We start from the raw sequence: 24,863 nt of genomic DNA on the forward strand, positions 1-24,863 counted from the left end.
ATAAGAAGTCATAGGCTCATAGCCATGTTTGAACTTGAGAACAAAGCTTGCTTACATTTGATGGAACACTTACTTTCTTATACGAAACCAAATGTTCAATAATTTTATTGTGTCCCCCATATTTGGTAACCTATTGCTTGTTGAAAAATGATATGGAAAAAGTATGAATTTCAAATAATTATGTTATCCCCATTGTTTTCGTGATTCCTATAACATTTTATATTCAGAAATATGATTTTTTTGGGTCAAATAAACAGTTTCTTAGACGACAGAATTAGGATCAGCAGATTAACCATTTTCTAATGTTCAATTAACTAACTAAACCCAACTATATGTGGCCGTCCACCTAAATTTAGCCAACCCTTAATTATTTTTTTTCTATCAGTTTTCCAATGGAAGCCATAGTCTTCTTCTTATTTATTGAAATGTTGAATATTACGGTTGAGAGCAGCCACCTGTTTCTGATTCTTATTCCATGAACATTTTAACTTAGAACAAGACAAAAAAAAAAAAAAACAATAAACTTCACCTATACTCTTTATGATTTTAACTTTTCTTGTGTAACATCTTACGCTTTCTTCAATTAACAAAATGTAGATATCTTTTTTCTTAATTAATATATGGTAGATATATATATAATATTTATGATTGATCTAAAATTCTACTATTTGAAGGTGGTTATTAGTCTAATTTGTTATCAACTGATCTCACTTTTTTACCTTCAATCCATCGTTTCAGAAGGGTTAAAAGTGAAAGTACAAGCTGTAATCTTTGGAGACATCCCGTCAAACACTCTTATCCTTATTTTCTCTCTTTTTTTTTAATTTAATGACAACGAAATAAGAGAGATGGAATTGTCTGTCATTCAATAAATTCCACCTACAAAACACATTCCCACTTTTCTTATTTGACCTAATTTCTTAAATTATGCCCACAGAAAAAAAAAAAAGTGAATGAACCCATTCAATCTTTGCTTGGCCCCTCCCATGGTGTACATTCAATTAACCCCTCAAAACCATCAACTTGCAGACTACGTTATTACTACTCCTTTTTTGCCATGATTTCATATTATTTGACTGTAATGCGCATGCACCCACCAATACGCCCGGTCCCCCCTTCCATTTATATACGTTATCTCTCCTTTTTTTTTCTTTTTTCCTTTAGTCTTGCAGCATGAGCCAGGTGAGTGTGAGGATAGGTCAACGCTTCTGCACAAACCACATACATTTATCATTCCCATGGCTACTTCTCTGAAACTTTACGTGACAGAAACTATGGTTTGACTTACACAAGAAAACAATGGTCTACTTCTCTTTCTTTCTTGCTGTATCCTCAACCCCCACACCAAACTGGAGAAGCAAATTCCTATTAAGTTTTCTTGGAAGGGACCGTATGAACTTATTATCTTTAGAAAATGGTGGTTCGATTAATACTCATAATATAATCTTTAGGTAATTTCTTTCTTTAAAAATTCTCATTTTATCAATGTTTCCATAAGTAATGAAGAGATGTTTGTTATATTAATATACTTAACCCGCTCTTAATTTAGCAGATATAATATTTCTTTTATCATCATTTCAATACTTTTTTAAAAATGTCATGAATCAATCGACACAAGAGCCTATACAATTACAAATGCACTTCAATACTTCTGCTCAAGTGTACGATTGAGGACAACACATAGAAGCGTGAAATATGAATCAATATAAAAAACCCCTTAAAAAGGATGAAATATTTATTACGTAATATGAATCAATATTAAAAAAAACCCATAGAAAGGCAGAAGAATGAGGACAATACATGCTATAATATCATGTTAAATTTTTTTTTTCAGAATGAAAGTTCAACCTAAAACAAATTGATAATGAATTGAAAGACTCTTCTTATATTTATATGGTCAAGATATTAATAATAATTTAAATGATGTAGAAATTTTTTTTTTATCAATAACTAAAACCTCTTTCCTTTTTCCTTGATCATGAGGACACAATTATCCCAAAATTACAAGTTACTCTTATCTAGCTTGCCATAATAATATGTCCTTGAGCACTACTTAATTAGCACACCCATTGCAAGACATAATCAAAAGTGATAAAATACCAAGATTTAGCTTATGATTTTGTACGGATTTTAATCTTGAAACAATGATGCTGGTCTGAGGTTGCCAAACCCAGATGCACAGACCAAAAAAGTGCCATCCAGGGTGGGCATGCAATGAAACCTGCTACAAGGGAGTACATTGAAGGTCTCTCTTTTACATACTGTCCTATTCTTTACTAAAAGAAGGGGAAAGAGAAAACACAATCAGGAAGATTCAAAACAGAACAAAACAACTAGAAATCAGCAATTCTTATTATATTATGCTTGCTGATTGCTAAAAGCTGAAGTCACCAGTGGGAGATTTCAGGTGTGCGTGCCTATATGCATTTGACTTTTTTGTGTTTGTTTTAATTTTTTTCATTTAGCAGGATATATAAAGCATGGAAGCAAAGAATGGGCACACCTTTTTTTAACATAGTAAGCATTTAAAGAGAGAGAGAGAGAGAGAGAGAGCGAGGGTCAAAACCTGTATATGATCGAGTCTCAAGAATTTGTTCGTTTTTGTTTTTTTTCTTTTACTGACTCCTGCAGGGAAATTGGATAGAGATGTAAGGTAGAGGGAAGAATCAAGAAGAATGTTAAAAATAAGGCATGCAGGTGCGGGAGGGGGGTTGGAGCGTTGTAAATTGTTGGTGGGTTGCTCACCCAACCCTAACCAAAGACCACATGACTGAACCAATCTTCATTTAAGGACCCCTCCCCCTCATTTTTCCCAAATATTTTTATTATAAAACCCATAGTTTTCTTCACTTATATATATGATTTACAAACAAGAAACAGCAGCAACCCCTTGCTACTAACCCTAGAGGGACCAAAAAACAGACTGTGTTTATCTTTTGTGTGACCCATTGATTCTGTGCTTTTCTTAACTTCACTGTTATCTTGTGTTTTTCTTTCTCTTTTTTATTTTGTAGTCTTCTGTCTTAGTTCCTCAACTAAACTCATTTAATTCTCTTCATTAAATGCTTGAATTAAAGACCCTCTTTCCTTCCCTGCAAAATTAGGTGAAGATCGTAGATGAAAGAGAAGAGAGAAGAGAGATGAAAGGGGAAGAGTTAATTTTTGAGGTTTTGCTACTGTAAGTATCTTACAAACAACAAGGGTTATGATGACTCTCTTGCCTTTTTAACTTATTTTTTCACCTTTAAAAAGATTCAACGACCTCTCAGTGCATTTATGGTGGTGCATCTGATGGTTAGACAGTAAGGAGAGAAAAAAAAAAAGGAGAAAAAATGGTGCAATTCAAGTGAACAGACTGTCCTTAATAATTGCCTCTCATTATAATTTCACCTATAAATCCACTTTCTCTACTCCATTTTGTACTATCACTCTCCTCTTTTTCTTCTTCTTCTTTCTTTTCTGCTTCATTTCCTTCTCTCTTTCAGATCTTCCTTCACCCTCCATTTTTCTTTCCTCATGAAGCAGCTTTCACGTACGTAAAAGAAAAACAAACCAAAACCCTCATTCTTTTTTCATGTCAAAGTTATTCATTCAGGGGTTCAAGATTTCACATTTCTCTCTTTTTGGAATACTGCCCATTTTTGAGGTGAGTTCTTCTTTGCAACTTTCCTGAGAAAAAGAAAGTTTTTTTTTTCTCGAGAAAATATTATTAGTAAGGAGTAGGAGCGGGTTTGTTTTGTTTTAGTTACACCATGGATATATCTACTGCTTTGCTTCTTTTGGCGGCTATCACTGCTTACCTACTGTGGTTCACCTTCATCTCACGGTCCCTACGTGGTCCACGTGTATGGCCTCTATTGGGCAGTCTACCAGGCTTGATCGAGAACTGTGATCGCATGCATGACTGGATCTCCGACAACCTCCGCGCGTGCGGCGGCACGTACCAGACCTGCATTTGTGCCATCCCCTTCTTGGCCCGGAAGCAAGGTCTCGTGACAGTCACGTGCGATCCCAGGAATTTGGAGCACATCCTCAAGACCCGTTTCGACAATTACCCGAAAGGTCCCACGTGGCAAGCCGTGTTCCATGATCTGCTTGGTCAAGGCATCTTCAACTCCGATGGTGACACGTGGCGGTTCCAAAGGAAGACTGCCGCTCTGGAATTCACCACCAGGACTCTTCGCCAAGCCATGGCTCGATGGGTCACTAGAGCCATCAAGCTCCGGTTCTGCCCCATTCTTGAGAAAGCTCAAAATAAAGCCGAGCCGGTTGATCTACAAGACGTATTGCTACGGCTCACCTTTGATAACATTTGCGGATTGGCTTTTGGGAAGGACCCACAGACATGCGCCCAAGGGTTACCCGAAAACGGCTTCGCTTCAGCTTTTGATCGAGCCACTGAAGCCTCTCTTCAAAGGTTTATTTTGCCGGAGGTTTTATGGAAGCTAAAGAAATGGCTTCGGCTTGGGATGGAAGTGAGCTTGAGCCGAAGCCTTGTCCACATCGACAAGTATTTATCCGATGTCATCAACGCACGTAAGCAAGAGTTGCTGAATCAGCAAAAAGACGGGAACCCACACGACGATTTGCTCTCAAGATTCATGAAGAAAAAAGAGTCCTACTCAGACGAGTTTCTCCAACACGTGGCACTTAATTTCATCCTAGCTGGGCGTGACACGTCATCAGTTGCCCTCAGCTGGTTCTTCTGGCTCGTCACCCAACACCCAACAGTTGAAGACAAAATCCTACGTGAAATCTGCACTGTCCTAATCGAGACACGTGGCGTTGACACGTCAGCGTGGCTCGATGAGCCCTTGGGGTTCGAAGAAGTTGACCGATTGATATATTTGAAGGCAGCTTTATCAGAAACCTTAAGGCTCTACCCTTCGGTGCCGGAGGATTCAAAACACGTGGTGGCTGATGACGTGTTGCCTGACGGGACATTTGTTCCGGCAGGGTCGTCGGTGACGTATTCAATATATTCAGTGGGGAGAATGAGGTCAACTTGGGGCGACGATTGCCTTGAGTTTCGTCCAGAGAGGTGGTTATCAGCTGACGGAAATAAATTTATCATGCATGACTCTTATAAATTCGTCTCATTCAATGCTGGGCCAAGGATATGTTTAGGGAAGGATTTGGCTTATCTTCAAATGAAGTCGGTGGCGGCGGCGGCGTTGCTGAGGCATAAGCTGACCTTGGTGCCCGGGCATAAGGTGGAGCAGAAGATGTCGCTGACTTTGTTTATGAAATATGGGCTTAAAGTAAACGTGGCAGGGAGAGATTTGGGAGCGATTGTTGAGAAGATAATTAGTGAAGAGAGAGAAGGAGAGCTGCATGGTAAATGCAATGGTCAATTGTGATTATTTAGTGTGAAAGAGATCAGAGGCGGATGGGGAGGGGGCGGGTGTTGGTGGAATTGGGTGAGAATATTTAAGGCGTGGTGGTGAAAATTAAACTCACATGGAAGGCGCGTGTGTGGGGGTGGGGAAGGCAAAGTTCTTTTGGCTGTTTATTCTTCCAATTTCGTGTAGGGAAGAGGGCGTGCGAGTGGGGCCATTGAGGTTAAATTGTTCACGGATATTGAGCAAAAAAGCTCAGCGGGAGTGGAAGGACAAGTTGATTTCACAGGGGAAGGTTCAATTCATAATCATGGCATAACTTTTTAAGCTTCATCATTCATATAAGAGAGAGAGAGAGAGAGAGAGAGAGAGAGAGAGAGGGAGAGGTATTTATTTACAATTTAAATTACTCTTGCTTTTCTTGTAGGAAACCCTTTGAAATTATTCTATAAAATTCTTTAACCTGCTTGTTTGTTTATATGTCTAAAGTTGGTTTTATTAGTATTTTATATTTGATATTTTGTGTAAGCTTGCTGTGATATCTTGATTCAATGAAGTAAGTTAATTTGCTTTGAATAACATTATTGAGTGATGAATATATACTTGGATCAGATAGATGATCTTATTCGTGTTCTTTAAGTTAGGATTGGATCATCAGTCTTGTCCTTATCTCAATTGTCTTCTCTCTTTCTTTTCATGGCTGGCTTTTGTCAATGTTGTAATGCTAACGAGCACTACTGGAGGAGAAAAGGAAATAAATCCTAGACAGGAACCTGGACATCCTCCAATGGTCGACAAATTCCACAAAAATGTAAACATCGAACAGTAAGTATGCTGGTGTTTAGTAACCATAGCCAAAGGATAAGATTTGCTGTTAGTACGTATTTTGCAATTTGGTCATTAATTTATTTCTTTCCCTGTGTTCTCTTTTCTTTTTAAATGGGCCGGGAAAGGTCCACATCTTGACTAGAAACCTGGCCCAGAAACTTCCCCACGAAAAGTACGAGTGCTAAATGAAAAGTAGCATGATGAATGCATGTACCCAACTTCTAATTATGGCATCATTGTTCCAACGAGGGGTTGCTAAAAATGAGTGCCACCGCGATGAGGCCCACCTGGTCTGCCGAGGTATGCTGCCGATTTAGCGACGGTGATGTATTAGGACCATCAGTAAAATTGGTTTCACTTTGGAAGTTCAAATTTAGCACAGGTATCAGCAAGCATGTATTAGAACAAACTTGAAGTTGGTGTAGGGTGTCTCGCTTTTAAAGCATTTTATGGGCAAAGAAGATATTTCATGTGTTGGTACAAAACATTTACCCATAAAGAAACACATAAATTAAATGAAAAAAGGAACTTTGGGCTGAAAACATTTTTCCAGCAAGGTTAAATGTTTGTTTTCAAGTACAAGAGGGCCTTACAAGTTGGTAAAAAGCTTTTGATCATTGGCACTTAGCTGCTTTCAGCTGGGTTTCTTTCACCCGCCCTGGTACGCACGCTTCCTTCTATTACTTCGAAAGTTGTTCTCTTTTGAGTTATGTAGGCTTCCAATCTTCCTAGTTCCTGCTATAGAATTTTCCTAGTCGAGAACCTTCTCTCCAGTTGAAAATAAGTTCCAGACTAATGTGCCTATGATGTATAATGCAACTGACACCTTAAACACATCGTTCCAGGAGCCTGCAGAGATGGAATTTCCAGATGTGAATAATAAACTTGGTAGGAGGAATTCAAGAAGAAGATCAACGTCAAGGTAAGCTGAGCGTAGATTCAGACATACCTCGTTGGAGTATGTAGCCAGTTGCAGCTGTACCAAAAACACCAGCCAGCACTCCGGCTGTGTTTGACAGTCCTAATAGAACTCCCTGTGATTGACATTACCAGCTTACTTTCAGAAGAAGGAAAAATACCATTTGTGACAAGAAACATTGTTGATTAAGGGAATTATTTGAAGTAAACTGCACAGAGAATTTCTCTAAAGAAAAAGCCTCAAAAACTATAGATATATTGTGGGTGATCAAAATTTCAGTTATCAATCTGTAGTTATGAGTTCTAGCTCTCAACAGACACATCAAACTGATTTTACCAATGATTGGACTAAGTGTTTGGAAAGATTGATTCCATCTTGCACATTTCTACAAAAATAGTAATATATGACAGTACAGTAGGAGCAGAAAAGTACTGAGAGTTTTAATCACAAGTGACATCTCCTGTGGTTATGCATTTGTCTAATACTGCATTAAAAAAAGGATAGCCAAAAGACTCACTGCATAGCGTGGGCCAATGTCTTGGTGATTGGAATAAAGACCAGACTGAGAGAATGCATCAGATCCCTGGCCAGGAGAAAGCATTTATGGATCAATATCTCTGCCAGATTTGACAAATTAGTTAGTTGCATCTGATTTTACAACCTCAATAGAAACCAAACACCCAAGATAGGTGTTCATTTTTTATTTTGGCCAGTCTAAGACAGGAGTTCATCATAAATAAACAAGAGTTTACTGCACATACTGGTTTTCATATATGCTAAAGCGAAGTTTAGGTAGATAAGAAGCTCATACTTGAGGAGGAATAAAAAATGAATATGACATTGCAGCAATTTGAAGCTCAGATGAAACTGAAATCAAACAAGATGATACCTGACTACATGCCATGCACAGCACTGCCATAGCAGGTGTCCTGACATGGCTTAGCTGTGTAAGGAAGAAGGCTGGTCCCAGAAAACCTATCGATTGCATGATCTGCAAAATTAATAGGTTTCAGATAGGATTACATAAAAGGAGTATGAACCGAGTAGTGTCCCCATCATTTGACCAACATTTTGACTGAACTACTAAATGGCTTTTTATCTCATCTTAGAAGGCACTTCTAAATGCCGTGTAAGACTTCCACTGTATATATAAAAATGCAGACTCATGCGTGTACTTTTGTTCACTCAATAAGCCAAGTTAACTTTGCAATTTATAAAATTTCTAATATTGTAAAAGTTGTTTGTGATACCATGAGGGAATGATGCATACAGAAAAGACGACCTGGGGATTGAATTTAAATAAGAATCAGAAGTGTTATAACCAGAGTATTAATCAAATACCAGAAGCTTTATTCTCAAGCATTTAATAACCCCGTGAAATATATTAAATTTTTAAGAATCAAAGAAGAATTCATCCTTGCCTTACGAACTGCAGTTATGGAAAGACCTTTACTCACGAGTGTGTCTGCAATCCATCCTCCTATATTTGCAAAGGCAGCCATAGTCAACCATGGCAATACACAGAAGAGTCCAGATTCAGTGAGGTTGAACTTCAAAACCTGTGAGAACCACCATGACACTGGCCGTCAAAAACAAAGGAGAAGGCAAAATAGAGATTTGAATATAATTTTCCAGCTGCTGGCTTAGTTTTGTAAACTGTTAAAGGTAAGATAGCTAAGCAACAGCAGCAAGAAATTCAGCAATCAATGATCAGTAAATCTATTCCCCAGCACTACTGGCATGAACTTCTGGCAGGCTAAGGTGTATGCCATGGGAAAGGCATGGGCTGCAACATCAGTGCAGCCTGTAAAGAAGCAGGGAGCCATATACACTGCATGCCTCATAGCCAACAAGGAAACATGTGCTAAGCAGCAACTGTCAATTATCTTCACCTTAATACAAGTCAGAGCCAACATTGATATTCAGATAAAAGAAGATTGCCAATGCAAGTGAAAATGTGAAGCATATGAAACACATGCCGTGGAGTTGATGTCAACTGTAAAGTTGTGGTTTTATTATAGATAGAACAAAATTACATTTGTCAGCAAATATTGTTTATTGAACCACGTCTTAATACCTGATTGTAGTAGGTAGGCATCCATGTCAAGAGAATAAAAGTTCCCCAATTATGGCAGAAGTGAGAGATTATGAGAGCCCAAACAGGGGCTTTCGATAATATTAATCGCCATGGAATGATCTTAACAGGTTCTTTTGATATGCTCCCTCCCATGATTAGTTTCTTTTCTTCTTTACTAAGCTTGGGGTCTTCATTTGGGGAGCTATATGCCTGGGAAGCAACCATAAAAGAGGCAGAAAAAGTTTTCAAAGTGAGTACCAAGGAATGACATCCACATGCAAGTACATTAATTCATTCACCTTTTATACACATAGAATATCCAAAACCAGAATCTTCTGTACTTGTTTAGAGTGTGTGATCCATTGAAAAAAGTAAGATTGGCAGTCAAAAACCTTTTAGTAATGCCTTTCAAAAAAAAAATTTTTTCATTAATAATGGAGCAGAAAACTGCTGGCCTTCTAACATGTCCTGTAGGACCATGGTATGAACAGGATCAACTTGTTTTGACCTCATATCTAGCATCAGTCAGCCTAATCACTTACAAATGGTGAGTTCCAGAGGTCAGGTTTTTACATTGATTCTTGTGATATATTTTGAATAAAAGCTAAAGGAATCAGCAACTCACTTTTCTCAGCCATAATGCAAACCAGATACTTCCAAGGGAGCCAAATGAGTAGAATACAGATGGCCACCCAAACTTGTGGATTAAGATAGGAGAGAAAGCCAGCCCAGTAACAGAACCGAGATACATTCCACTGTATACAAGTGCAAGTGATCTGCTTCTCTCTGACACTGGAATCCACTTAGAAAGTAGGTTGTTCATTGCTGGCATAGCCACACCCTGAAAAGAAAATAACTCAAATGGATGAGAATCCCTTACACTCTCTTTCTAGAAAGGTGGGGAACTGTTGGCTAAGTGAATAAGGAAGCATAGACAGAGGCCAGATCAAATATGCATTAATATTATTATAACAAATTGAAAATTATACAGAGTTACATAGGATAAAACTCTAATCCATTTGAGAATGTTTATTTTTCTTTTTCTGTCATTCTTTCATCTACTTCCAACTCATAAGTAACTGTTAATAAAAAAATTCTACCTTCCTAGTGTGTTTGTACAGAAAAAAAGAAGGCTGCTTCAGTGAGCATGTGATTATTGAAGGTAGTTAGGTAGTTAACCACAGGCCAGTACAGGATAAAAATTAAAAACCAACAAACAAATCAGATCCAACCTCGCCAATTCCCATAAAAGCTCGCATTGTAAGCAAAAATGGAAGTCCAATTCTTGCAGCAATAGGTGTCAAAATTGTAGCTACTGACCACCAGATAACTCCAAAACCTAAAACCAGCTTTCCACCAAATTTATCTGCCCATATGCCTCCAAGAATCTGTATGTTAAAGAAAAGGGCAACTAAAAAAGATTAAAAGAATTTCTAGCATAAACAAACAGTGAATTTAAAAACATATAGTTGTTAAAGTATGCATCAAAATTAGAAGATTGACATATGCAACAATTTTTGAAGCTTGAAACGCTGTATGCTGATGTATTAGCACATCCTCAGTAGAAACATAATCATGCATATTCTATATTTGAGCCAGACCTGAGTGAGGAGGTAGCCCCAGAAAAAAGAGGACTGAATCAAACCAACTGTTGCACTGTTCCAGTTGAACTCTTTTGACATGGGGAGTATAGCAATGCTCATGTTTACCTGCAAAAGGCATATATAACACAGCTCAGTCAGGATGCATGTAGAGAAGTTTTACAGTGCTATTGTTCACAATGAGAATTACTCACACGGTCCATGTTGCATAACAGAAATGCTGCAAAACAGAGCAGTACGATAAACCAGCGCTTCGGAAAACTCTGCCACCAAGGGACTGCTTCCTGCATCTCTCCTTCAACTAGAACCACTTCATTCGTTGCTTCTGGAGACGGCAAAGGGTCCACCTTCGCTTCTGTTATGTCATACTCCTCAGACTTATAGTAAGCACGAGTCCTGTTTTTTCTTATTCTATCCTCATCACCTGGCTCAAGCCAACGTCCAAGCGAGGGACTTGAAGAAGAATAACATCCAAAACTTCCTCTACTTCGTTGTTGAGGATAAACTCTGTGAGATTTCTCAGAATGGCGCAGGGACAATGAAGAAATAGGTTGTCTGCCATTACGAGAAATTGATATGGGTTTCAAAGTGTTTTCATCTAAATGAACAGTAGTCTGAAGAAATGGACCAAATGAGTATCCAGATATAAAACCATTTGCCGTTTGACTGCATAACTTTCGATACAACATTTTCCCATGCACCACAGCAACAGCTGATCTCTCTCCCCTGTGAAGTAAGATGGCTTGCTCCCCTCGACATAGTTTACCTGCCATTATCAGAGTTTTACTACAACTCGCCTCAGAACTAACAAATTACATAGATATTCTCAATGTAACCGATGCTTCATTTGTGTACTAACTTAACATAGAAATTGCCATAATAAGGACAAGGAACCTCATAAGGAATCTCCAAATAGAAGAAACAAATTCATTAAAATCCAAACTACGGCAGTTGCATGTAATACACATTTAAGATAGACAGAGGAGAATCACAGGAGTATCCAGACAGGGCGGATTCCCCAAATTAATGACCAGTAAGAACTTTTACTCCACAGTCCATACCAATCTCATGTCCAACAAAACCATAAACCAATAAAATCCCAATTTAAGTATATTCTAGTATTGCAGAACAATTCCAAGAAGATTTTATGGAAAAAATAAAAATGAATAGGACGAAAAACTGGAATTATTGCTTCCTCATTGATCAATTAATTTCAAACCGTTTATGAAGTAAATCACTATAGTCAGCAGTAAAACAAAACTTTCAAAACAATTTAACGGCAACATCATTTATCAACTCCACACTTGAACTTTAGAATGCAAAGTTAAATTCTAATATTGCATGCAATCAAATTTTCATCTAAATTTCATAAATATTCAATGATTCCATGGAATCTAAGCTACTCTTACCCACTTCAAACTAATTCAATGAAATTATTGCCTCCTCATCGATCAATTAATTTCAAACTGTTTTTCAAGTAAATCACTATAGTCAGCAGTAAAATAAAATTTACAATTTAACAGCAACATCATTTATCAACTCCACACTTGAACTTCAGAATACAAAGTTAAATTCCGATATTGCATGCAATCAAATTTCATCAAAATTTCATAAATATCCACTGATTCCACGGAATCTAAGCTACTCTTATCCACTTTAAACTAATTCAAATCCAAAGAGACTATACTTAAAAAAATCAATATGAAATAATTATAACTTTAAGAAAAAAACTGTTACCAGGAGCCAATAAATTAGGGGGGAAAATAAGAACATGCAAGCAACAAATTCACAAGAGAAATGAAAATGTAAAAAATGCAGCTAAATATTAAGCTCAAACAACTATTGAAATAATCTCCAAACAGGATTGGTATTCAATAAAGGAAGTTAAACAATACCTGAACCGATAAAAGAACCGAAATTCCGGTTCGAAATCAGACCGCCGATAGCCATTGCCAGATAACCAGTTTTACAGTGAAAGAGCTTGAAGCTAAAGAGCTAATTATACCATTTCAGTTCAAAAATCTAAGAAACGACACCGTGTTTAGCTCTTTGTGCCAACGTTCTCCGACTCTGGAATAGATAAACAGAGGTTTCTTTTTTTTCTTTTTTCTTCCTTACAATTTTGTTGTGGAGCTTTTTTCTCTTTTTTTCAAAGCGGGAAAAGTCTCAGTGGTTTTAACATACCGAAGCAAAGGAGGGTCGAGAGTATGACACGTGGCCTATCATCCTCTGAGGGATGAACGGTCCTCAAGAGGAACGGACAGGATTAGGGAAATACCCCTCCATGCAATTCGAAATTACGGGCGAGAAATGTGTGGCAGAGACGGTAAATAAGTGGTTTCGAATGAGGGTTTTTGGTAGTTCGGATGAGGAAATCTCAACCGTGCCTCGCCCATCGCTGCAACATGTTGCGTTCGGACAAAAGGCACGCCGGAAAAGGACCTGAAAGGATATTAAAGTGATGCAATTTTCCAGTAATCACTTTTTTATTTAAAAAATCATGCGTGCAATATTCGCATCGTGACAAGTGGAAAGTGTTCTACCAAAAAAAAAATCAGCGGAAAGGATATTTATAATGTGGCGGCTGACCCAGGCAAGGCAGGAACAGAAGAACAACAGGTAATTTCCAACCTCACTCTTCCCGCATGAACTTCACTTGTCAATCGGAGTCCGAGGATCAACCCAACCTTAAACAGCAACATAAAACCTCTTATTAACAGTAAACTTTTCAATTAATACTAGTATGTAGCATAGTCCTGCAACTGAATATTGTATTAGTATTGAATTTTTATGTTTTTTTAATTTTTTTTTTATAATTAAAGAAGTAGATTCGAATCTTACTCTTTACACAGAAGATCATGCACCAATCAATGAGCAAAATGCTCGATTCGTATTGAATTTTTATGTTATTTTTTGTATGTTTTCATATTCTCAATCCAGCCCAACCTATAATTTAGAAATTAGATGTGAAATGTCGAGTGACATTGTCATGAATGATCATTAAACTGATTAATCAATGCACCCATTTTGTTGGTTAGTACAGCACCTAAGGCTACTTAAGGCCTGCATTGCATTGCTGGGGCCTTAAACATGCCCAACTTTGTTTAAATGTCATTTTTCACAAAACAAAATGAGACCCAATTAGGGTGAGCAAAATCACACTTGAACAGGATTGATTTTTTTACTTTGATTAGAACGGTGTTTCGGGTATTCAATCATTTATTCAATAGATTTGTTTTCGTGAAAATTATTATGAGATATTGAGATGAATTAATTAATCACAATTATAAAATCTAATCTTGTCTTGTTTTGATTAAAACAATGTTCGAGATATTTGGTCACTTTACTAGTAAACTTGTTTTTGTAAAAATTATTATGAAATCTTAAAATAGATTAATTAACGGCTATTGTCATGTCAATTAGAACAATGTTCGAAGTATCTAGTCATTTCTCCGATAAATTTATTTTTGTGAAAATTATTATGCTACATTGATATTGATTAACCATAATTGTAAAATCTAATTGTGTTATTGCAAAAAATCATATTTATTTAATTAATAATTTAAAGTAATTTTTGAATATTTATTATAAAATTAAATTAATGATTATAATTAAAATATGTCAAAATTTTTTGATATCCTTTCATAAAACTGAATCCATAAAATTATTATCCATTAAAACATTGACTTCAAATCTTTATATTCATTTTAAAATTGATTAGTTCAACTAATCGATCAAAAAATTATGTTAATTATTCACCTATTTTAATTGAACTGATTATTTTAATCAAATTAACCGTCAAATTGAATAATCAAATTTTATTCATTAAATTGATTTTAATCAACTTTTACTCACTCATACTAATTTATAGATATTTGTAATTTTCTTGATTATCTAAACAAACGTCATCTTTAATAAAAAAGGGAGAGAACTCATGTGCAAATACCACCTCTTTCAAATCTAATAAAACTTTAGCTATTTATGATCTCATTATCGAGATGGTTAATAATCCATCAGACATTAGCAAGGTTTACATGAGGAAAGAAATCCAAAGTCTAAACAATTATACATTTAACAAATACTCCGTAAACCTCTCAGGACTTTTTCTGTTTAGAAATTTATCAAAGGAATCAAGCACCTCATTCTCTTAAACTCAAATGCTTTAAGAAAATCCACAACCCAAATTATTTCTTGGCATTGTACATTGATTCAACCTTACCATCGTTTCCTCCAAGCAACAGATATTTATCCTTCCTAGTCAATCCAGTGCACTCAAACCCCAGGACATCGCCCAGCACCTTCTGCACGTGATTGGCCACCTCAATCGACGATTTCCCTCCGGCCTTAACCGTCATCTCCTCCGGCAAACGATCAAGGAAAGTGACCTCGTACGTTGGCCTAGGATTCATGAAGAAAAAATAAGGGTCCCAAAATTTGACCCCTCTCACGGTCGTACCATAAAACATGTTCTGCCTGCAATTGACCGCCACGGGCACGATCCTATCGCTCAACTCTGCGAACAAAGCACTGAATCGCAACAGGAACTGCTCGCGGCACGTGGTCCCCTCTGGGCACACAACTAGATCACCTTTTTGCAATAGTTCTGAAATTCTAGCAGCATCAGCCGCACGATCACGAGTTAAAGCGACGGCTGGGATTGGAGACAGGAACCTCGAGAGGCGGCTTACGCTGTACGTGACACACGAAACTTTGCGACCGAGTGCGATGGCAATCACGATTGGATCAAGAGCTGAACGGTGATTGCAGACGTAGAGGTTGCCTGGGGTCCCAGGGGATGGAGGGGGAGGACGCTTCCCGCGGATCACGAGGTGGATGCCCAGCATTTCGTATGTGTAGCGTACGATACGCTCTGGTAAAGGTAGATTGAAGTAAACACGAACGATGGATAGGATGAAGCCAAATGGCAGCCACATATAGGTGATCAAGGCATTGAGCGGGTCCGGGCGCTGGACAAAGCGACCATCATGGAAGATGATGCGGCTCTTTAGGCGATCAAGAGGTACTGGTGTTGCTGATTTGCTAGGGTGCACCATGTAGCCCTCCTGTTTACGTACATCGCAGCAATAGTTTATCACAATTCATTTCCCATCAAAATTCATAAATTTAATTAGCAAAATTGACACTTGGACAAATCTAAGACTTATTAAGGAACTATACCCCTAAACATTAAATAATACTACAATAATTACATGCCTATATTTAAATGAAAATTTTAAACTTATAGCTTTAGATAAAATGATTCAATGATAACCCATTTATCTTTGCGTCCAAAAAGTACATAAATTTATGGGGTGGTGCAGCTAACTTCTGCTGGCGGGCCGTTGAGCGGAATTAAGATTGTGGGTCCAATCGAACTCATTCATTAACCGAACCCCAAGTGTTTGCTGTCCGGCCGCCACTTCACTGATCGAATTCGAAAGTATTTTCACTTCAAATTGTTTAGGCTATTTAAGCGTAATGGACAATATTTATTTTACTCGTACATTTAATTTAATAGTTACTGTACCTGTCTTCGTTCAAATAAATAAATTTAAATTCTCCTTCTTTCGAATAAAAAACAATATTTATTTTCTTGGACCAAAAAAAACAAGACTACCGACCTTCTTAGGCTAATTAGAGTGGTCTAAAGGGTAATAAATAAATGAAAGCAACAAGCAATTTAAGATCATCAAGTTGCACCTACCATGAATTTAATGATATATATAAATATGTTTAGCAAGATTACCACGTTAACTCTTCACTTATTTAAAACAAAAAGAAAAGAACATTAATTATGCTCAATATTGAAAAAGAGAAAAAGAAAAAAGGAAAAATCAAAGAATCAAAGCTTGATATATACTACTAAGAATCCGTAAACATATGAAAGTCATGAGATTGATGTAATATGTTCAGAACAAGTACCAGTAAGTAGCAAGAAGACGAACCTTGCAAATTGACATGAAATCATGATCAGATTCACGGTCTCCGATTCCAAGATCAGGTGATTCCTCTCCAAACTCCTTCAAAATGGCCAGTCTCTTCAACTCCGAGACTAAAACCCCAGGCTTCTTGACAAACCCCGTGGCCTTCTTTGTTTTGGGGTTCACTTCAATTTCTGTGCCTAAAACCTTGTCTCCACCTAGAAAATCCTTCACAAACGGCTCCACCATGAACGTCGGATTCGCCGTCACCACCACTTTCCTCTTACATCTGTCAAACACCTCGAAACTTTCCTTCCTCACATTCGCAGCATAAAACCTATCCAAATTATTAACATAAAAAAAACCTCATTAACTTAAGTAGAAACTACTTCTAAAAGTTTATTATCGATTAAGTTTGACTATCTTTAAAATGATTAAGATTAAGGTACGAATCTATTTTGCTTTTTTGATACCTGGGAAGAACAGCACGGGAGACGAGCTCGATGTCGCGGATCTTGAGTCCAGCGAAGGAGATAAATATGAGGATTTGGATGCCAATAGCTTCGGAAATGAAGAGATAAGAAACAATGACCAGAGGCAGAGAGAGAAGAAGGATAAGACCTCGAAGGAGGCTTCCAGCTTCGACGGCGACAAGCATGAAGTAAGGAAAAGAGCTTCGAGAGATTAAAAGCGTGCCGTCGAGGTCGGCGGCTATCGATTCGTACGTCGAACCTTCGCATTTCGTTATCGAAGGAAAGCTTCGCCCCGATTTCGCTGGAGCCATTTTTCTTCTCTCTTTTCCCTTGTCCCTTTTCCCTATTTAATTGTTCTGTTTTCCTCTGCTCTTTCAAGGGGCCAAGTGAACAGGCGTTGGGGTAGGAGAGAGGGAACGTTGTGTTTTAAATGTGGCGGTTGAAGTATGAAATTACGATAATGGGTCTGAGATTATGGCGGGTCAGACACGCAGAGTATTTTTTGAAGTGACTGATATACCCTTCATATATAAATTAAAAAAAGTTCTTGAATATTTTTTAACAAAGGCAATATATTTCCATTACTTTTCTGTATATCCAAGAGTTTCTATTGAACAAAATTTACAAATCTTGTCTAAAATACCAAGTGGTTAACTTTCAATAAAAGAAAAGAATGCAAATTTTGACGCTATAGCCAAATCAAAATTACAAAATGGAAACATCTACAACAAAAATAAAAAAAATTTTCCTTTTTACCAAGCCAAGCAATATACCAAATCCGATACTTTCTGTTTATTAACGAATCTCTTTATCCTTTTTACTCTTAATCTATTTTAATTTACATTCTTTTCCTTTATCGTAATAATAATAATGTATTCAAGATTTTATATTAAAAATGACAAAAAAATAATTATATATCTCACATTTTATATATATATATAAAATAAAAAAAATTAAAAAATAAGAGTGATGAGTTGGCCACCACCTCCCCTCTGTCACTACTTCAAGCATACATGTTAACTTGCTTATCATTATATTTACATCTACCATCGCTGCCTGTTGCTTTTACTACTGTAACTTTTCCTTCCACTGAACAGTGCCTTTCCGGTCTTCATCATCATAATCATCATTAATATACTAAATATTATTATTTTGTTAATAAATAATTTAAAATTTTAAAAATATTTAAATAAAAAAATTTAAAAATTTTTATCTTTACGTCTTTATAAGATGACACTTTATGATTAAATAATATTACATAATTATACTAATAACACTATACTTATGCATAAATAAAAGGGTAATTTTGCCTGGTAATTTTGTTTTTTTTTTTTTTGTTGAAAGGATCTCTATATTCTAGGCTGTGTTGAGCTGATATGGTAAAACCATGCTTATAATTAACTAAGCCAAAGGTGGCTCTACCACCGCAACATAAAATTAGATATATTTTAGATCAAAGATTGGTGGCCCGACAGAACAAATATTTGACCTATATTTCCTAATTAGATTATAAGCTCAATTTTAGTTACTTGTTGGAACCGACGGAATAGTCGCCTTTGAAAATGAAAGTTCTTTCTTCTTCTTTATTTTTTTTTTATTTGGTGTCATCTGCCAGACGATTTGACTTGATGCTAGTGTGAGTTAAAAATAAAATAAAATAAAGTATTTAAAGGCCACATGATGAAATTAATACGTGAAAAGGACCTATTACAAAGTGACATGTCGGCGAGCGATCAAATTTATTGCCACTGCAATTTGTTATTACATGGATGAATAAATTTGTTTTTTATTTTATTTCGTGGCGTCTCCCCATTGGTCTTTGCATCTTGAGAGCATAGCAATAATTTCTTGCACCAGCATGGTTAGACTTCGTAGAAATTAAAAGTTAAACGGGTATGGTATTGTTAAATTATAATATTCTTCGTAATGTTTTTTTTTATTTTATAAGAAAATTTAAATAAATTCATATTATTTTTTCCCTTTAATAAATTCTTATACTATTATTTTAAATTAAATAGATTTTTATAACAAATTATTAATTTATTTTCCTAATTAAAATATTATTTAGTTTTAATATTCATATACCATTGGCATGAAAAGTAAACAACATCATTTGAACATAACATCTAACTATTTATTATAATAAGCTAACATGTCATGTAACATAAAAATAATAAAAAATGTTTTAATTATAATTAGTTATTTATTAATCATAAGTAGAATATTAGTCGTAAGACAGAATCAAAATGTTTTAAAATTGCAAGATAAGGAAAAAGTGGACATTGAAACTAACGTTTTAATGTCGTTCTTTTGTCAAATTCACATGATATTCTTAGTATATGAAATAACTGCATGAAATAGGAATGTTGGATAAATCTTATATGCAAATATAAATTAAATTTTATGGGAGTTGGCTTGCTAGAGTTGGTTGGAGTAGTTGGAAATTCCAGGAGTTTCAAATGGGGTTTTTCTGTCTTTATAGGTGGCTTTACATTCTTAATCCAAGCAAGTAAGAATTTGATTACGTGTGGGAAAAATAAGGGATTTTAGCAAGACTTTTGTTGGAAACAGTAGGAGAGTTACTCTCATTGCTTGCTTTTCCATTTTAATTAATCAGAACCCTTATGGCCTGCATTAAAAGACGTGTTAATGTTCAAAATCGGAATAAGTTTAGTCTTTCTCAAATGTCCCATTCCCTTTCTCAATTTCAAAACGGGCAAAACCGTAATTTTTATTACGAGCTGCATTTTCAGTTAAGGAATTGATTGGAGTTAGATGGAGAATAGACTAAATTGTCAACTAGAATAAAACCCTTCATCAATATTTCCTACAGTTCACATCTCTTTTCAAAAGTGAGCCAAAACGTGATGCCAGCAACGTTTAGCATTTCACGGGCATTAAAAAATCTTTGGGATGTTGTCCAAAGATCAGAGTTATTTAATGAATTAATCCAAAATGGGGTGGAAGGGTCTTGAATTTAAGTTGTGATGTATTTATTGGTGGAAATTAAGAGCCAAACCATATGCAGAGATTTGAGGGATGGGAAACTGGGTAGGTAGATGCAGCCACCAACAACCTCACCCATAAAATGTTGCCCCCAACATCTTATTTATGGTGTTTTCTTCCTGCAATTATGACTAGCAACTTGTACCTGACTCATTGGCCGAACATTTACACTGGACAGTTTTGGGCTGTCTTCGAGCAGTAATTGAGCAAGAATCGAGGCAAATTATTCAGTTTATGGGTTGGGTTGATAGAACTCAATTTGGGTGGCTTTCAGATCAACCCAATGTTCCTTATAGGCTAGGGCCCATAAATCAGTTCAGTCATGTGCGGACAGCAAAGGTTTGCTTTGTTGGAGACTTAACAGAAACGCAGACTGAAGTGATAAAAGACACTTCTTACATTGAGAAAAAAGGTTGCTGATAGTAGGAAGTCAAACATCTTTATACACAATCATGATTTCCCCGATTCCCAATCTGGATACCAGAATAAGCTCAGAGTACATACCATTAAACACATAAAACTAGATAAAAACCAAAAACCATGATTTCAAGCTCTGGTCTTAAATGGGATGGCTCGGATGACTATTTGGTGGTAAAGTGCAGCAAGTGCAGCCCCAATGAAGGGTCCAACCCAGAAGATCCACTGACAAAGGAAAAAAAATTGTTTATGAAATGTAACCTATTATCTCAAGCATAAATCAAAGAAAAAAAAATTATATGTCAATATGGTTATATATTTTAAACTTACATGGTCATCCCAAGCATGGTCCCTATTATAGATGATGGCTGCTCCAAGGCTCCTGGCAGGGTTAATGCCTGTTCCTGTGATTGGGATGGTTGCCAAGTGAACCAAGAACACTGCAAAGCCAATAGGCAGCGGGGCCAATATCTGCAAATGAAATGATCCAATGATGTCAACAGCCAGCCTTCTAAAGCAAACTGAAATAGGAAAACAAGGACAACAAGCTAGAGTATAGTAGGAAGCAGAAGGAGATAGTTTTATGGACCTAAAATAATTTGCTTTGTGCTAGTCACAGTGGACAGCAAGAAAGATTTATAGCATTGTTTAATTCACTGCCACAAATGACCTTGTCTGCACTAATGGTCCTAGAGTGATTCTCCCTAGGAAATAGAACTAGATGCAGCAACACAATTTAACTCAATATGGAGCCTAGACCATTAGGTGTGTTAACCTTATCTATGGTTCGATTGGACTATCATAGAGCGTGAAGTTGCTAAATAACAATTTGGCTAATTTTTTCCCAGAAGTGAAGTCGTCACTTACAGAGCATGACCAGATAAAGATAGTAAAATGGAGGGGTAAAATGCTCAAAATTGAAATTCTCAAAGTCAATAACATTAAGTCATGCACCCAACCATCTTTGCAAGCACACCAAATTCACTAGTTTACATAGCCCTAGATAAAATAAACCACATATCCGCATTTTATCGTGATCAGAATAAATGTGGTATCACTAATTTACATTAAATGTACTCATTCACCTCAATGGACTGTAAATGATGAAAGGGGGTGCCTGCCAACATGTGGTTAAGATTATCAGAGATCAACTTTACTCTCTCACACACTGAACACTACCAATGTCATTCAGAAAACTTTTTCCATAATTCTTAACAAGAAGTTAGTATATTGATGAGGAGAGTTCATCGGAAACCTATTGCCAAGATAGACACATTTGCATGCATTATCTGCACCCCCACTTAAATTTGGATAAAGGTACAATATAATTTGAACCGCCTAGTGAAATTAACATTTACAATTACGTTCCTATTTAGTCAACTCAACTGCATAACTAATATTCAGCCAAAAGAACACTTATATATCAGATATCAATGACATAAAGAGATTGCTATTTTTTTTTTTGAAAAATTTACGAAAAATGCTTTAAACTAGCTATAAATCATAGAGATTCAATGTATATGTATTACCTACTTCCCAAAGTAAACTAATCTCCTATTTGAAACCTTAACTTAAAACCAGCATTGGGAACAACTAAGCAAAGGAAAAGTACACTTGCTTATAGAGGAGAAATACTTACAGGGACATGAGAGTCTCTTGCATTTCTCTTGGCATCAGTTGCTGAGAAAACAGTGTAAACAAGCACAAATGTACCAACAATCTCAGCTCCAAGGCCATCCCCCTTGGTGTAGCCATGGTTCACCACGTTGGCTCCACCACCTAACACCTCATACCTCGATGGCTGGAATCCCTTCACAACCCCGGCACCACATATAGCGCCAAGGCATTGCATTACAATGTAGAAAATGGCTCTGGTCAGAGAGAGCTTCCTTGCCAAGAAGAGACCAAATGTCACAGCTGGGTTGATGTGTCCACCTATCCAGAGCATGAACATGCAAAAAGTTAATAAAAATTACCTGAAAAATTTTCGAGAACATGTTGCAGAAAAGTCATCAACTCTCTCTGTTTAGTTACTAGACAAAGCTGAGAAAATAGAGTTTTGAAAAGTCAAGACTTTTCCATGTTTTGGGACCCAAGCAGTCCCTAACCGCCATTTTATGACCCAACTGAACCTACTATGTACTGTAACAGTTCGACTCACCTGAGATATAACATCATGACAATATAACGAACGAGACCAGCTTTTTGCTTCCCCCAATTCTTTCAACAATTAAAGAATTCTTGTGAATCACAGAGATTCAAACAAAACAAAACAGACTGTGAAGCAAAAACACATTTTTTTTTTCCTTTTTTCTCTCAGCACCCAACAAGGTTCAAGGAAATGGCCAATAAAATATACAAATTTATATCAAAGTGATCAAACACAACAAACAAGTTTCAAACTTTGTGTAAAATTATTTTTAGCGTAGAAATCGAATGATATCCGAAGAAACAAGTCACATGCAAGAAAAAATAGTTGGTGAGAATCTTTTTCCTTTACTTGAGAAGGAAGGAAGAATTCAGCAATGACAAAACAAACAGAGACTAAGAGATAAGTGATCTAACTAACCTGAGATACCAGCAGTGCAGTAAACAAGGGCAAAGATCATGCCACCAAAGGCCCAAGCAATGCCTTGGATACCAACACTGGCACACTTGGTAGGTGCCCTATTAACACCCATGACAGTCAAGACTGTGATGTAAAGGAACAAGAAAGTTGCTACGAACTCAGCAATTCCAGCTCTCCAGAAAGACCATGACTGGAGCTCACCAGGCTCAAACAGTGGAGCTGGTGGTTGCTCCTTGTAGTCCTTGTCTGTCTGTGCTGATGTCCCTATGGGTTGCCTCTCTGTGAACTTGTTTGCTCCCAGCTTAACATCCTCTTCTTTGCCTTCCATTCTTTCCCTTTTTTCTTTTAGTTTCTCTAGAAATTTGGCTTATTTTTCCTCTCTGGGTAATGGAGAAAGGATCAGAAGCTTGACGATGGAGTGAGAGTAAGGATAAGGTGGCGAGAATAAAGTTATTTATAGAATGCTGACACAGAACGCAGAGTAAAGTTATTTTTACTTTATTAAAAGTAAAAATAAAGCATAAAATAAAAAGAAAAGTAGGAAACATAATGGCCAGCCTCGGTGCTTGTAAAAATAATGGAAAAAAACTTATCAATTACTTAACTTTTGACATAAGAAATATATAATTTCAAGGATAATTATGACCAAGAGAAACTAATTACTCCTAATTCCCGGAAAAAATGATAAGAAAGTGTAGTTCTGTCCGTGGGCTAATCCATGGACGTTTCTGCAAAGTATCGAAAGTACGCAGTAAGGGAATTGTCGTGACGTCATAATGTTCCGCTCTCCTTCTATTTTTCTCCATAATTAGTAATTAGCAAACTAAAAAAGAAAAAAGAAAATAGGGAACGACGTCGTTTTCTAAAGTCATTACAACGACAAAAATGAGTGATAAAAAAAGGGCGTAGGGAATATGCGGAAGAGAAAATTTGGCCGTTTGTGAGACCGTTGAGAGCGTGACAGACGTCTACGGTTTCAAAGGCATCTAGCCTTCCGACGGCTCTGTCATGCAATTTAGCCAACGGCTACACACTCTTAATTTGTGAGGACGAAATTAAGATAAACAATCGGCAAATCCCAAGACATTTTATTTGGTTTTTTGATTGTGAAGAAAAACCAAAGGCTCTTTGCCTCATCAAGGTAACTTCAAACTTAGGCATGTAATAATTGCAGTGGCTTTCACGAGAATGGTGACAATGGGCAGGTGGTAGTGACATGTGACCTAAGTCACCTAACCGGTCCATTTCCTTTGCGGGGCTGCGCTGGGGCCATCATGACATCTTGGACCCTTTCCTCGAACCGAAACTGTCAAGATTTTCTCTCCCTCAAATTTCTGCCTTGTTAATTATGTCACGTCTAGGAAAATTTTTTTACGAAGCTTATAAGGTTAGTTTTTTAAAAAATATATAATAATAATAATAATAATAATAATAATGACCGGGGATACATGCACCTTATTTAGAGCCGTCCAACCACATTTGCTGTCCACGAGTAACTCATCGAACGGATTAAAATAGTCCTAAAAAGTAGCATATTCTGGTCACTTGCCTTGGAAGCAAAAACTGTCCAGAAATACAAGTTGTGTCTTCTAGTGCTTTAAACCAAGTCAATGACCTGTACGGTGAACTGGAATATCAAAATTCTTGTTGGAGAGGATAAGATTATGACTGTTGTTTATTATAAAAATAAATAAATAAAAGGAAAGTTGCGGC

The 24,863-nt window shown here is 36.7% G+C and overlaps 4 protein-coding genes across 5 annotated transcripts; 1 reads left to right on the forward strand and 3 right to left on the reverse strand.

The window, feature by feature from the left end:
- Positions 1–2,895: 2,895 nt before the first annotated feature.
- On the forward strand, positions 2,896–5,918 carry LOC18614125 (cytochrome P450 86A2-like). Of its 2 annotated transcripts, none has more exons than XM_088807666.1 (2): positions 2,896–3,646; positions 3,724–5,918. In XM_088807666.1, exon 2 carries the CDS (start codon positions 3,753–3,755, stop codon positions 5,358–5,360), a length of 1,608 nt encoding a protein of 535 aa, XP_088663792.1. In that variant the 5' UTR covers positions 2,896–3,646; positions 3,724–3,752; the 3' UTR covers positions 5,361–5,918. The 2 variants fall into 2 exon arrangements, with proteins under 2 accessions (XP_088663792.1, XP_007051777.3); XM_007051715.3 differs by having other exon boundaries at positions 3,866–5,918.
- A 621-nt stretch (positions 5,919–6,539) lies between these two features.
- On the reverse strand, positions 6,540–12,920 carry ANTR2 (Major facilitator superfamily protein). Its single transcript, XM_007051716.3, has 11 exons — positions 12,660–12,920; positions 10,959–11,530; positions 10,765–10,872; positions 10,396–10,551; positions 9,789–10,004; positions 9,164–9,373; positions 8,508–8,645; positions 7,976–8,077; positions 7,604–7,669; positions 7,117–7,201; positions 6,540–7,016 (listed from the first exon to the last, which is right to left on the reverse strand). Exons 1-11 carry the CDS (start codon positions 12,712–12,714, stop codon positions 6,919–6,921), a joined length of 1,806 nt encoding a protein of 601 aa, XP_007051778.3. The 5' UTR covers positions 12,715–12,920; the 3' UTR covers positions 6,540–6,918.
- A 1,796-nt stretch (positions 12,921–14,716) lies between these two features.
- LOC18614127 (putative glycerol-3-phosphate acyltransferase 8) lies at positions 14,717–17,572 on the reverse strand. Its single transcript, XM_018122163.2, has 3 exons — positions 17,159–17,572; positions 16,710–17,022; positions 14,717–15,827 (listed from the first exon to the last, which is right to left on the reverse strand). Exons 1-3 carry the CDS (start codon positions 17,467–17,469, stop codon positions 14,949–14,951), a joined length of 1,503 nt encoding a protein of 500 aa, XP_017977652.2. The 5' UTR covers positions 17,470–17,572; the 3' UTR covers positions 14,717–14,948.
- Positions 17,573–20,543: 2,971 nt separating this feature from the next.
- LOC18614128 (aquaporin PIP1-3) lies at positions 20,544–23,593 on the reverse strand. Its single transcript, XM_007051721.3, has 4 exons — positions 23,151–23,593; positions 22,221–22,516; positions 20,912–21,052; positions 20,544–20,806 (listed from the first exon to the last, which is right to left on the reverse strand). Exons 1-4 carry the CDS (start codon positions 23,476–23,478, stop codon positions 20,711–20,713), a joined length of 861 nt encoding a protein of 286 aa, XP_007051783.1. The 5' UTR covers positions 23,479–23,593; the 3' UTR covers positions 20,544–20,710.
- Between the last annotated feature and the right edge of the window lie 1,270 nt (positions 23,594–24,863).

This window comes from Theobroma cacao, chromosome 1, assembly GCF_053813885.1.
Source record: "Theobroma cacao isolate CCN51 chromosome 1, ASM5381388v1, whole genome shotgun sequence".
NCBI classification, from domain to species: domain Eukaryota; kingdom Viridiplantae; phylum Streptophyta; class Magnoliopsida; order Malvales; family Malvaceae; genus Theobroma; species Theobroma cacao.